At 48.1% G+C, this 15,201-nt stretch overlaps 1 protein-coding gene across 1 annotated transcript; it reads right to left on the reverse strand.

Moving 5' to 3' along the window:
- Positions 1 to 225: 225 nt before the first annotated feature.
- Positions 226 to 9,182, reverse strand: LOC134101251 (leucine zipper putative tumor suppressor 3). Its single transcript, XM_062554849.1, has 6 exons — positions 8,598 to 9,182; positions 6,034 to 6,145; positions 5,546 to 5,943; positions 3,941 to 4,261; positions 2,753 to 2,983; positions 226 to 2,026 (listed from the first exon to the last, which is right to left on the reverse strand). Exons 1-6 carry the CDS (start codon positions 9,180 to 9,182, stop codon positions 1,247 to 1,249), a joined length of 2,427 nt encoding a protein of 808 aa, XP_062410833.1. The 3' UTR covers positions 226 to 1,246.
- Positions 9,183 to 15,201: the final 6,019 nt, after the last annotated feature.

Genomic DNA, 15,201 nt, shown 5'->3' on the forward strand with positions numbered 1-15,201 from the left:
GGCAGTGTGTGTACTTTGTGCATTTGAGCACAGTATCCCATAATTCCTCCAGTTAGAGGGTCCCCTGTAATGTTAGCATATTCTGTACCATATTCTTGGTTCTATAAAGGTGGGTCCCAGATCAAACTTACTCGTTATGATGATGAGTTCCACGCCTTGGATTTTCAGAACATTCATACAGTAACCTGCCATTATTATTATACATATATATATATATATTTTTTTTTTCAGATCAAATCACAGAGGATTAAAATCCCTACAGTGCTTGTGTGTGTCAATAAACATTCCTCCCAAGCATCAGTCAGAGCTAAGGGTGAATTTAAAAATGCCAAGGTATGGAACTCAAAATCGTCTTCTCTCTGTATCAGCATCCACCTATACCCTTCCAGTAGATCCTACTGATAACCGGGTCAGCTATGAAGTAAAGCACTAAGTGCCTATAGCATACTCTCTGGGTCAGACCCCTCAGCTATAAATGCTGACAAGTATCTCCCCACCAAGGCCTCGATCCTGCTTCAGAAAGCGTCATCAGTAAACACATTCATCACAATCCATACCATTTCTTAACCATAACCAGTAGGCACAAATTTCTAAAACCTGCTTAGGGATAAGCTGTAAGAAACAAACTTTTTTTTTTTATGGTTATAGGCAGAAAATAAACACTTTTTTTTTTTCATCAGTTGTGACTGGTCACACATTTCAAACACGGCGAAGACGGACTGTCCACCCCAACAGGAGGACACAGAGTAGTCTGACACTCTCCCTGCAAGCTATCTTGGCAGTGCATCCCTGGACCCCACCTGCAAACCTGTGGTGTGATGGTCTTGAGAAGAGCTACCAAATTCTATGGACATTGGTGCAGTGTTCGTTGAGTTATCCAGCAGAGCTTGACCTGCGTCAAATACATGTGTTGAAGTATGTGAGACAACAAAACCCTCCAGATGTTCCCCCATCTGGGAGCACCCCATTGAGTGTTTCGTGATGTGAAATAGAACCACGGAGACACCTCTGGAAATGCCACACATACTGTACACACACACACACACACACGGAGCGTGTTGTCATTTTGTATACTTTCAGCGGGGTGCTTGACCCAGGTCGTTTGCATGGTGCTCGCGTCTCTCTCTCCGCCACCTCTTTCTCTCTCCCTCTCTCCCTCTCTTTATCTCTCTCTCTCTCTCTCTTTCTCTCTCTCTCTTTCTCTCTCTCTTTCTCACTCTCTCTCTCTCTCTCTCCAGAGCCATCTTTAGATCTCGGTCGACTCGATCCTCTCCAGGCGCGTTGGCACAGGCCACGGGGGAGCCAGCTGGTGCAGGGCGGGCAGCTTCTTCTCGTCGGCGGGCGGCGGCGGTGGCGGGGAGGGCAGCGAGGACATCGAGGACATCGAGGCGGACGCGGGCAGAGCGGGCAGTCCGGCGGGTGGCAGGGCGAGGATGGGTTGCGGCGGGGGCAGCGCCGGCGGGGGCAAACCGCCCGGCGGCAGCGGCGGCGGCGACGCGGGCGAGATGGTCAGCTTGGTGCTCAGCTGGTCCACGCGGTCCTCCAGCGCCTGGTTCTTCTGCAGCATCTCCACGTAGCTGAGCTGCAGCTGCGCCTGGTACTTGAGCACGCGCTCCTTCTCGTCCTGCCAGGTGTGCCGCTCCTGGGCGAAGGTGAGCGCCTGGCGCTCGCGCTGCTGGCGCTCCAGGCGGAGCTCGCCCTGCAGGCGCTCGAGTTGGCGACGCAGGTCGCCCGCCGCCGCTGCCGCCGCCGCCTCCTGCCGCTGCTGCACCTTGGCCTCGTCGCTCTGCAGGCTCAGCAGCGCCTCCGACGATGGCGACGAAGAGGCGGGCGGCAGCAGCATGCCCATGCCCATGCCCATGCCCATGCCCAGGGGCTCCATGGAGCCGGACGGAGACAGGTGGGCGTCTCGGTGGGCCCGGGACGAGTCGAGGTGGCGCGCGGACGCGTTCATCTCCCCCAGGGCCTGCTTCAGACCCAGCACCTCCGCCTCGAACAGACTCAGCTTGTGCCTCAGCAGAGACACCTAGCAGAGGAGGAAGAGCAGAAAGAAAGGGAGCAGATGGAGAGAGAGAGAGAGAGAGGGAGGAGAGAGAGAGACAGAGAGAGAAAGAGGGAGGGAGGAGAGAGAGAGAGAGAGAGGGAGAAAGAGAGAGAGAGAGAGGGAGAGAGTGGGATACAGGAAAAGAAAAAAGAGTGAGAGAAGTGGAGAGGGACATGTTTCTGAGATGGTGTGGAGGTTTGTCAGTGGGTTGAGCTTGCATAAGCTGTACGTGTAAATGAATGGGCAACTACTTGTGTGGGCATAAGCCTACGCTATCATTTGTTTACAGTAGCTTATATGCTAAAATTTGTATCTGTACATGTTTATATGTAGGTGTATCAATGGATGCGTGTTTTTACTGTGTGTGTGTGTGTGCACTTATGTGATTGTGTGTGTGTAGATGTGTATGCACAAGATTCGTATGAGTAGGTTATACTCTGTGTGTGTATGTGTGTACGTGCGTGTATGTGTGTGTGTGTGTGTGTGTGTGTGTGTGTGTGTGTGTGTGTGTGTATGTGTGTTCACATGTATTTACATATGTGAGAGTATAGATGTGTTTGCACAAGATTTCTATGTGTAGTTTATACTGTGTGTGTGTGTGTGTGTGTGTGTGAGTGAGTGTGCATACGTGCGTGCGTGTATGGGTGTGTGTGTGTGTGTGTGTGTGTGTGTGTGTGGCCCATCCTGCGCGTGTGTGCGTCCACCCACCTCCGCCAGTGTCCTCTGCAGCTCCCCCTCGCAGCGCTCCAGCTCCAGGCTCTTGCTGGTGTAGGACTCCTTCAGGCCCTGGATGGCCTCCTCGCGCTCCTTCAGCTGGGCGTTGAGCTCCTTGAGCTGGCCCCGCAGGGCCACCATCTCCCCGGCGCGCTGCGTTACCTCCGCCTGGCTGTCCCGGAGCTGCTGCTTCAGCAGGGAGATCTCGCCCGCTTTCTGGCACACCTATACGTTCAAAGGTAGCGCAGCACAGCACATCACAACATATTTATAGAGAAGAGAGAGCGCAATCAAGCATCTTAGATGCAATGTTCAGCAACAGGAAAGGACCATTTAAAAAATTGCATAAGATAGGCATTTAGATGACATGCAAGGTGTATTATAATATATTAATAATAAGGTACATCTCAACACAAAGCAAAACATAAAGCAAAAACTATAATAACACTATTTACATTTCCATGTGCAGCACTGGGTATGCATTTAGAAATGTGCTCCCCAACACAGTTACACAGAGTGAGGCACGCTCTGCATTTTTATACACAAAAAACATTGGATTTATTGTCTTGTACCTCATGCACAGAAAGCTCTTTAGGCAGCCCATGTGTTTCCGGTGGAGTGTTAGCTGTGTCGTAACGGCTTCTTCTGTTGTATTCTGCTCATTACATGTTCACTCTGACACGGAATATCTTGTTTACCCAATAAACACAACACAACTTTAACACACGCATAAATCCTTCTACATCGCAACGTGCTGATTCACTAGGTGCAACACCCAACCGGATCTGTGTAGACAATAATTACATTAACAACAAGCGGCGGTTACAACACACCTGGCTCCACCGGAAAACAAATGAGCGGGCTTAAGAGCCTTCCGTGCGTACGGTCCAGTGCACTGATCTATTGGCACATTGGGTTAGGGTTGGACTGTGGCAGGGGGGTTGTGATGCCACTGACCCCTGAGAACCCAGTGGAATCTGATCACTTCCTATTGATCAAACTCCCCTTCACACACACACACACACAAACACACACACACACACACACACACGCACACACACACACGCATGCACCAACACACACACATACACACCCACACACCCACACCCACACACACACACATACAACCCCCCCCCCCCCACACACACACACACACACACACACCCACACCCACACTCTTACCTCCCACTTTGTCTCCTCCAGCTGTGGCAGGATGTCGGCCTGCTCCTTGCGGTAGTCCAGGCACTTGCGCTCCAGCTCGTCGCGCTGGGCCAGCAGGGCGGCGATCTCCTCCTGCAGTCGGCGCTTGTCCTGCGTGAGGCGCGTGATCTGGGCCTGGAGCGCGTGCTGCGAGCGCTGGGCCCGCCGCGTCACCTGCTGCAGCCGCGCCGCGTAGTTCTGCCGCAGGTCCTCCATCTCGCGCTCCCACACCCGCTGCTTCTCCTCGAAGACCTGCGCGATGGCCGCCTCGCTCTGGTCCAGGTTGCGCCGCATGTGGAGGACCTGGAGAAGTGGGGGGGGAGGGGGGTGGAGGGGAGGATGGATGTAAGAGGAAGGAAGAGGAAGGGGAGGTGGAGATGGTGGGATAGAGGGGAGAGAGGGAGGAATGAGGAATAAAGAAGGGATTTTAAATGAGGGATGGCAGAAGGAGAGGTGGAAAGAAAAAAGCAAGAGAGACAAGAGGGAAAGGGGGAAAAGAGGAAAAGAGGAAAAGAGGTGTAGGGAAGAAGGGGAAAAAGAAGGAAAGAGTTCAGGAGAGAACAGAGATGGGGAGATGTGGGGGAGTGATGGAATGTAGACAGCAGAGATGAGAGTGAAAGAAAGATGTAGGGATAGAAGAGTGAAAGAGTGACAGTGAAAGAAAAATACGTGGACCAGTGAAAGAAAGATGTAGCGATAAATCAGTCAAAGAATGAGAATAAAAGAAAGATGAGGGATAAAAAAGTGAAAGAATGAGAGTGAAATGTGTAGGGATGGAAGAAGAAGAGGATCATTTTGAGAATGAAGGGATTAGAATCATGGAGTGCGGGAGAGCAGAGGAATGAAAAGAGGAGAAGCCAAATAAAGGGGGGAAAGGTGAAGGTGAATAAAAAAGGGGAGGAGACGAGTGGAGAAGAGGAGGAGAGGAGGAGAAGGGCTCACACAGTGGTCTCTGAGCAGGAGGAGTGGGAGGCTCTCGCTCTTTTCAGAAAGGCGGTTTGGTAATCGGACTCTCTGGATCTGGTTCACACACAACTCACCCAACCAGTTTTCTAACTGTCTAAAAGGAATCAGCACCCAGGCTCACTGATGGAGGGAGCAGGGGCTTTGAGAAATTAACTCTTAAGTTAAGTTATACTTATATGTTTTGTAAGATCACTTATCTTATAGGTTTCATACCTATCTTATAAGTTTTATAAGATACCGGTACACATTTTTCATAGGTTTTATAAGATTATAATCTGGGTGATATGTGAAAAAAAGCCTAAAACACTTGATTTGGGGCTCTGCACAAAACATTTTCAGAACTGGAGCCAAAAACACCTGGGTGCTTCAAGAAAGGTACTGCAGTAACAGGAAAGTTACTACAATAATTATCTTTTTACAGTTTTATCATTTCTTGTCCTAGTACAGACAGAATAGGTCACCCATGGAGATTTTATTTTGATAGGTGTAAAATTAAAGACTGAATTCAACATCCTTGTCACATACACACTTGCACACACACACACACACACACACACACACACACACACACACACACACACACACTCTCACACACACACACACACACATACAACTACCCACCTCCTGCTCTCTCTCCCACAGCCGGTCCTCCAGATCCTGTATGATGTCATCGGAGGAGGGGGATGGGCGCAGGGGCGCGGGGGCGTCGCTCAGGTGACTGAGGCGCTGGTACGACGACGAGCTCTTGCCCGAGGACGAGCGGCCGCTGTCGGACGTGCCCAGGCCGTTCTGGTAGCCGCTGCCGCCGCCCGGCCGCTCCAGCTTCTCGGCCAGCCGGTTGATGTGGCTGGTGGACGCGCTGAGGGGCCCCAGCACCGGTGGCGGTGGCGCGTAGCCCCCCGAGCTGGTGTACGTGGGCAGGCTGGTCAGAGAGTTCCTGCCCGAGTCGGACATACCGCCACCCACCACCCCCTGCCCACAACCCCCACGGGTGACCCCGCCGCCAGGGCTGTCGCGATCTCTGTGGTTTCCGGAAGCGGGGTGACCCCCACCTCCTCCTCCTCCTCCTCCTCCTCCTCCACCTCCTCCACCTCCACCACTCCCTCCACCTCTTCCACCACCTGGTCCCTTCTGGGGCGGCGACACCAAGTTCTGCATTGAGTGAAAACTCTTGGGCACTACCGGTTTGAAAGCGGAGGGACGCACCAGGCCATCGTTATTCTGTGGAGCAAAGAAAACGTGAACACAAGACATGTGGAATGCAAGAACAACATAAAATATGCACCACTGCTCTATTATTCTGTGAATTCCTGTTCTATAAGCTAGAGATTCCAATTTCATCAGGGGGGTCTGCAAACGTTTTGTATCGGAAAATTGTTTTTATCAAACTGCTGTTCCCATATGGTGGTTAGACCAACTGTTTAACCCTATTAACCAGTTGGTCTAACATCTTACTTCTTACCACATCTTACTTATCTTTAAAATATAATTGGAATAGAAGACATCGTGCCACATTCCCTGACCCACCCTGGAGTGAGATCCTTCAGCTAGTCTAATGCAGAGTACTAAAACGAAGCACATACAGCTACTAATCTCACACTGTAACTAACTAACACTCATACAACTTACTTACAACGAACAAACTACAAAACCATATCACACCCACTTACCTACAAACCACACCTAATTCAATCCCATATCTTATCACACCTACTGATCTACATACCACAAGTACTACCATACTATAAACAGCCATATCACATCTAATAAATCTACATATCATATACTACCATACTACACATAGCCACTACTAACCTACACAGCACCTTACACACTAACATTCTGTAGCCAAAAACACTATAGATAAAATCATACCACCCACACACTTGCCAACCTAAACACCACACCCACTATTCTACACCTGGAAATATCAACTCATTCACAAAATGGCTCTCGATTGGGAAACATTTCCAACACTTGCACAAGTCTTTGTACTTGGCTCCAACGGAGGATGTTCTTCTTAAGAAGGCTTAGACTGTATGGTGCCAACAAGAAACTCCTATTTTTCTTTTTCCTAAACAAATGCTATGTTAATATTTCAGTTCATTTAAAGTCCATGTTAGGGCGTTTGGTCAGTGCAGCTTTTGAAATTTGAGGGGCATCAAGAACAGTATTACCGACAGTCACTGCATGATTAGTCAGTGCTCAGGGAGGCACATAAGATTCTAGATGATCCTACCCACATACTGAATCAGGAAATAGCCTTGGTTGCTACCCTCAGGTAGACAATTCAGAATGGCAAACTGCAGGTTAAGGAAATATAAAAGCTTTATCCTAGCTGCAATTAAGATGCTAAACAGTAGCAAATGACTGTGTATCATGATTAGTATTTATTCAACTGGGCTCAGCCTACTGTAGCCATGATTGCTGTTGGTGTGCACTTTTATCCCCACTTTGTTGTGCACATTCTGTCTTTGTTGTGAATGGTGCAGTGATATATGTTTGTATGGTCTATACTTCCATGTATATTTTATGTTTTATTTGTCTTCCTCTCTCGTCGCTGATTGGCCTGACATTTTCCTTTTTTTAAGTATATATTTTTGGGCTTTTTGATGTCTTTAATGCAATAGGACAGTGAAGAATGACAGGAAGTGAACGGGAGAGAGAGTAGGGGTGGGATCTGGAAACGACCACAAGGCAGGAATCGAACCCGGGTCGCCGCCGTACAGTGCAGGTGCCCCAGCCAGCCATGCCACAGCTGGGGACGGCCTGACATTTTTCTTGTCTGAGAGAAACGGTTATGAACTATGGTGTTCCAGATCTCCCTAAAAGAAGGTCTAGGTGGCTAATTTTTTAAAAAAAAAAATTAGATTATTTTTTTGGGCTTTTTATGCCTTTAATTGGACAGGACAGTAGAGAGAATGACAAGAAGCGAGTGGGAGAGAGAGTCGGGGTGGGATCCGGAAAGGACCACGGGGCGGGAATCGAGCCCGGGTCGCCGGCGTGTGGTGCAGGTGCCCCAGCCAGTCGCGCCACGGCTGGGGCCTAGGTGGCTAATTTTACACGCCATACAGAACATGCAAAAAAATTAGGGCCCTAATTTCAAATGAATGATGGGCAAGGTCTGGTTAAAGCTAATTTCATAATAGGTAAATCAATATGCTCTTTTAACACCATGGGCAAGACCTTAACTGCAAACATTGATGAGTCAGGTCAATGCTCCCACATAATGTATCACATGAGAGCTATTGTTCATGGACAAGAACTTTGCATGTGGTTATGCTACATTCCAGACAAACTCAGCGGTCAAGAATTCTGACCTCCTACTGGGAAAAAGTGCAATGGAACGCCTCTTGAAGTTGGAGTTCCCACTTCTAAACTTGGGGTAAGTCGATCTACCCCAGTTTCAAGGTTGGAACTGAAGTCCGACCTCTGACATTCAAGTTGTCTGGAATGCAGTATTAGACTTATGGTGCCCTTTGTCCACCATTTAAATTAGGGCTCATACAGTATACTGACTATAAATATCTGAATCAACCCCTTTCACCACACATCCCCTGACGACCACCCCTACCAACCCCCCCCCCCCCCCATCTGACCCCTCCATCCACCTCACCTGCTCCAGTTTCCCAGAGACAGGCAAGATGTTGGGGGGGTTGTTGTGGTTGTCCACCTTGGCTGTGGGGTTCTCCTCTCTCTTGTAGTGCGTGCTCATCTGCTGAATGCTGCTGTTCTTGTCGTTGTTGAGCACCACGCTGTTGCCGCAGATGTCCACTCCCGTCGTGCCCTGGCCCGACACGGCCTCGGACGTCCGGCCGCGCTCTCCGTAATGCCCATCTCCGCGCCGCCCACCCCCTCCTCCTCCGTTCAGGAAGGCGGCGTTGGCCACCATCCGCTCCCCATTGGTCAGATGGCGGTTGGCGTTGGTGTGCGAGCGCTCGGTGCCGTCCGGCGGCGGCGGCGGCAGCGGTGGCTGTTCCGTGCCTCCGCCGTAATACGAGCCCTCCGTGTTGCCGTAGCCGCGCTCGTCACCCGGCGGCGGCCCTCCTCCGGTCTTGGCGGGGCCCGACGAGATGTTGGGCGGGTGGGGGTGTCGCTCGGCGCTGTAGCTGCGGTCGGCGAGGCGACGGCGGGTGGAGGTGGAGGTGTTGGCGGCGGTGGCGACGGCGGGGGGCAGAGAGGGTCCGCGCGTCAGGCCGCTGCCCGAGGGGCCGGCGCTGGCGGTGAGGGTGCTGGTGCGGGTGCCCACGCTGCGCATGGCGAACGTCGGTGACTGGTGATCGGCTACCCCGCTGCCAGCACTGCCCATGCCGGGCGGGGCGACGCCCCTCACTCTGCTGCCCACGCGCCGCACAGGAGCTGGGGGGTGGAGTCACCACGCCGAGCAGCAGACACGCACACTATGGAGAGAGAGAGAGAGAGAGGGAGGGAGAGAGAGAGGGAGAGGGAGATGAGGGAGGGAGAGAGAGATGAGAGAGGGAGATGAGGGAGAGAGAGGGAGGGAGAGAGAGAGAGAGAGAGGGAGAGAGATGAGGGAGGGAGAGATGAGGGAGAGAGAGGGAGAGAGAGGGAGATGATGGAGAGAGAGAGAGGGGGGAGAGATGAGGAAGGGAGAGAGATGAGGGAGGGAGGGGGACAGAAAAAGAAGAGAAGGGAAGGAGAGAGGGGAAGAGAGTGAGAGAGGGAAGAAGACGGAAGATAGAGGAGAAAGAGAAAGAGAGTATGGAGAGAGGAAGAGGAGGAGGTAGAGAATGAAGAGAAGGGGAGAGAGGAAGGGAGTGAGAAAGGAAGAAGGGGAGAGAGGAGGAGGTAGAAGAGGGAGAGAAGGGAAGGGGGACGAGGGGAAAAAGAGAGGGAGATAGATGAGAAAGAGAAAGAAGGAAGGAAGGAAGGGGTAAGAGGAAGAGAGTGAGAAAGAGCCACACGTACACAAAAATAGTCAGAGTGAAAGAACGAGTGGAAGTGAGGTGTGAATGGAGAGAGAGAAGAGGTGTGGATAAGAGAAAGAGCAGCACACAGAGAGAGAGAAGAAAGAGTAGAGGGAGAGAGAAAAGGACATGGTGGAATTTCATTGTTAAACTTGAGGGTTTTTTAACAGGACGAGCTGAATTTCTTAAACAAACATCACTGTGACCTTAGAGAATTAGCCTTGTGATTGTGGTAGCAAATGAAACCTTGATTGAGCGCTTCAGGAGATTAACTGTGTTCATCTTGACTTGTGTTCAACATTCATCTCAATCGAAACAATGACAAACATGACGTATCTTAGGAAAGTTCAGAGACACAGAGGAGCTATGATGTAGACACGTGGCCTGTCAGGGAGACTAGTTCCTAGTCCTAGTTCCTAGTCCTAGTTCCTAGTCCTAGTTCCTATCTAATCTGATCGGATGGAAAGGGACTGGATGAAGAAGAGGGATTGGCTGTACAGCAGAGCTAAAGAAATATTTCTTTAACCAAACAGAGAAATGACCACTGACAAAAAACGAGAAGGTTTTTTGACTAAACAGAAAATGGAAGTTGTTTCAACGCATCACATAAGACATATTTCACCATCAGCTGCTTTGTTTTTTTGTGCAGACACGGATAGTATATTTATATCATATGCTGCTCTTGAATGTATCCTCTTCAACTTGCTCCCTGCACAGCATTTTGATGAGAAAAGGACACAGATCTTTTCTTGGTTCAATTGATACCACACATTTATTTCCAAAATAATTCTTACATCTAAATTTGATGTGCCTGATTCCCTTTGTGTCACATTCCTTTTAACATGTGACATGTGGGAATTGATTAATACCATATATAGTCATTACATTAATCAGGATTTGTCCTTTGTCCTTTCAGTTCCCACAAGTTTATACCTGTGATCATCTAAGTATTGATCAAGAGCTATGGAGTTCTTGTCAGGCCCTTAGAATTACAAGATGCAGTGATAATGTAATTAAGAGGAATTCAAACAAACTCACTCAAATACAAACTCAATGTAAAACAAACTCAAGTCACACAAACCCATGTAAAACATGACCTCATCGTTGACCTATAGATGTGCCTCAGAAATCAGAGACGTGTTGGCAGCATCACTCTGCCACCGTTCTTTAAGCGTGTCAGACAGAGGACTTTCTATATCACATTTTAAACTGTTCAATGTCACGTCAATATGTTAACGTGTGTCAACATGGATGCTTAGAACACACACACACACACACACACACACACACACATAGGCAATTAGTGCTGCAGTCTGCAACCGCCTGTAGTGCACGAAACATGACACTGACTCAAAAGCATCCTGAAGTCCCAAGACACCCCCTCCCCCAGCCCCAACCCTTCTTGACATGGACACCAAGCATGAGGTCATCCTAAACCTGGAGGAGGATGCACCGCTCCCACCACCCTTTTCCATGATGTGTGCTATTAATTCCCAGAATACACTACTCTCTATATCTTGAAAATCACAACATTCACAGTGTACATTCTAACTGAATGAGATGTTGTTAATCTTTTTTTATCCTAAATGAATGTATAAGATATACTGTACAAACGCTGAAGTAATCAAAACAACAAATCCTTCTAAACATAATAGAATGATGAATAGTTTTTGATGTTTCATCTTGTGTCAGTGTTTCAGGTAGACTCAGGTAGACTATATGTTGCACAGCTCAATCTAATGCGCTATGGGTGGTGTGCAATATGACATCATGCTTTATACCTGTCATCTATGGGTTTCCCCCCCCTTGTTCCCATTGAGTTCCAGGAAGCTAGTCCTCATCTGAGACTTTGACACTATTGATACCAGGAGTACAGCAGCCAACAGAAGGAAATATCAGCTCCACTGTGGATCAAAGTCTAATCAAACCATATAGGAGGAAAGTTCACAACACCTTAGTTTACAGTATCTGATGCCACATTACATTAATATTGTCATGTAATACTGCATATTCATGTCAATATTATGCCACTGACAAGAGCTGAGCCTGTAGTTGTTATTGTGGAAATGAATTTACCAAACTAATGTTTACTGGTTAGGGTTTTTGTACAATGTATGCGAGGAATGTAGGCTATGCATAATATCATTTTAGACAAATTCTGAAACTGTTGAAAAGGATAATAGATTAAGCCAGCACTCATTTTGTCCTTATCTCTCAACGAACATCAGTGACAAGAAGCATGTGAAATGGCAATTTAATGGTAGGCAATAACATGAAAAACAAACACTGACTTGGTAACTTGGTGAAAACACAGGTCCCTCACTAATGAGAACAGATAGTAGGCTAAGAGAAATCTTACTCTGGTGGCAAATGTCGCAAATGTGCAAATGTGGCCTCTCGAGTATCCCTCACGCCTCACGATAAGATCAGAGGCTTTTACGCTGCAGGTTACTTAATCCTGTCTCAGTCTACCTGTTGTTCTCTTACCTTGACTCCTCCCCATGTTAATCACACACATACACACACACATGCGCGCGCACACACACACACATTAATCGAGACATACTCAGAACACGTGAACACAACTCCACACAGGATAAGCATGTATAATGGTGCAAGTGTGTATGTGTGTGTGTGTGTGTGTGTGTGTACTATGTGTCAGAGTGAATGAGAGAGAGAAAGAGAAAGACAGGGAGTATACTGTTTTGGTGTTGTACCGACAACAACAGCTTTGTACATGGTGGCACTGAGACCTAACACCATAAAAAACAGAATAGTTCACTAAGAAGATGACGAAGACGAAACCCAAGTCTCCCCAGTCATAAGAACAGTCTGTCCTCAAGCAATCACTCCACAATATATTGTCTGTCTGACTGACCCATTTTCTATTCTAAACTGTCGATGACCTGACAATGAACTTCAAGACAGAAAGTTTTCACTGTTTTCCTCTGTGAGCGTCAAAATCTACCCAACAGAAGACAGAGAAAACCGCCATTACTTACATATACTAGCTTTTCTGTCCAATGTCCGGAACAATTGTGCTAGCGAAATACTGCGGTGTGCAGGTTGTGCGCCAGCTGATTTGACTAAATGTTATCTGCAACTGGACCACACCCTTGATTAATGGTTCCTTCATGCACTGATTTGGGATCATTGTACTCAAACCAATCTGGTTATACAAGTCAGCAACACTGTCTCTCGTTCAGCTGACTAGAACAAAACAATGAAACTCTAGTTTTTATGGTACACATTTAGTGTCTTTGGTATCAGGTTGAATATTAACTTTGGTAAGAAATGGGATTATACACAATGGTGAACTGCTTAACATTATGTCATACTGAAACAGCATGTTGCTACTGTGTGTCGACAGACTGCAGGGCCTAAATGAAGACCTTCCATGTCCAATTGTGACATCTGCGGTTTTGGCCAGATGTTGCAAGGCATTACCATTACCTGAGTGACATGTCATCACAACTACCTAAGGTTGTGATTTCTGGCCTTAGATCATGTCTGAACAGACATGAGGTTGAGATATATTCTTTAGTCTGATCCACATCTGTTCAAATCATTCATATTTGATGTGCACTAAGAATTGTAGACACCATCAGTTATTGAGTAACCCTGAGGATTATTAAAAGACAATGATATCAATTTTATGGTTTTACATGTGAACCATAACGACAATGGCCAGTCAGTTCACATCATATGAGGGAACCTCCAAACCATGTAGATTCTGCAGCAACAGCAGAAGCTTTGGAGCTGCCATTTCGCTCCGCATCCAGCAGGTGTCGCTGCTGGTGTGTTGGCGAGCGCTCCGGCACGTGCCTACACTCCCCTCGCTGCCATAGTCACTCACTCACTGGCATTACATCATCGTTCCCATGCTTCATACAGCGCGCCCGTGCGCGCACTCTCTTCCCTCGTTCACTATCTCCAGAACCGAACGTATACTCACACACAATGGATACATTCTTGGCCTTGCTCTATACGTCCAGCGCGCTTTACTGTTCTTGCAGATTAATACAGCGATATCACTGTCAACAAAAAATGTCATGCACTACAACAACAACAATAACAACAACACCTTGATCCCCCCAGTCACAAGTTTTGGAGTGCCTTCTAATCCCCCCTCTCTACAATAACACACGCACACATATCAACACAAAGCAAAGTAGACAATCATCACATCACGTCAATTTATCGCAGATTTATGATGCGCAAAGAGGTCCAATTTGCGCACAGTTAGGTGTTGTAGAAATCGAATGAGAGAAAGAGGGAGAGAGAGAGAGAGAGAGAGGTGGTATGTAAAACAAAGCTCTGCCATAGCACTGACGGTCCTATATGCGGGCTCTATATGGATTGGCCTGCTTTGAGATGGGAAGGCCTGGGCTCAAAGGGCCTCAGTCTCCAGCGACCAACAGCTGGACCAAGGCCTCCCCGAGAGCCAAAACTCTGCCAATGACATCACATGCACAGCTGCCCGGTCACTCAACTTGTAAGTAAAAAATATCCCAATTTCCTCTTCACCGAGCATCGCACGTCCTATCAATGATCCAGATGCGAGTAGAACCAGCCACTGTAACCTATAAACCAAGCAGCTATGAAATCCCTGTAGGCTGACGAAATATGCTGAGAAAGAACCAAAACAACAAATGATCATGACTTGATATTAATAAACACGCCGCACAAAGACCCTGAGAATACGACTATGTGTACACCCTAGCAATGTATCAGTTGTGATGTGCGGTGTGTGCATGCAGAGAAAAGCTCACGGATGTCCGTCAGCGGTGCAGTACAAACCGGGCACAATAGACAATATCTCGGGTCTCTCACATCGGCATGGCTCTGCTGCACATACCGCTAAAGGTGAGGAAGACGAGCCCATTCGCCCCCTTTTCCCACTGTCGCTCGCATCGTTAACGCATTACATAACGCGTGTGTAGGTCACGGAAAACCATCTAGATGCGAGAAGGGGGAGAGAGAAAAAAAGCAAGCATCATTTTTACGCACCGCGCTGTATCTCCATCCTTACGCCGTCTCTACTTTCACCCCAATGAGCAATGTTATCAAACGCGGCATCATCTCTTTCACTGCCGTAATCTCTACAGCGAAGCCTCTCTTCAGATAGCCTACACACTCTGCCTGAGATATTGAAGCATGACAAAATGGTCATAGCAGTGGTATGACAATGGACGTTGGAAAAGGTGGTTAGAATATAAAAAAAAAATAACACAGGTGTATGTACGCTCTGTGGTGCACTAGGATGCGCGAGGGTTTGGTGTTAGTCGAGCACAGAGCTCTACCATAACCAAAGCCCCCTTTTGCATCCAGTGCAGCACACGACACACA

The sequence above is a fragment of the Sardina pilchardus genome, chromosome 14, assembly GCF_963854185.1.
Source record: "Sardina pilchardus chromosome 14, fSarPil1.1, whole genome shotgun sequence".
Taxonomy (NCBI): Eukaryota; Metazoa; Chordata; class Actinopteri; order Clupeiformes; family Clupeidae; genus Sardina; species Sardina pilchardus.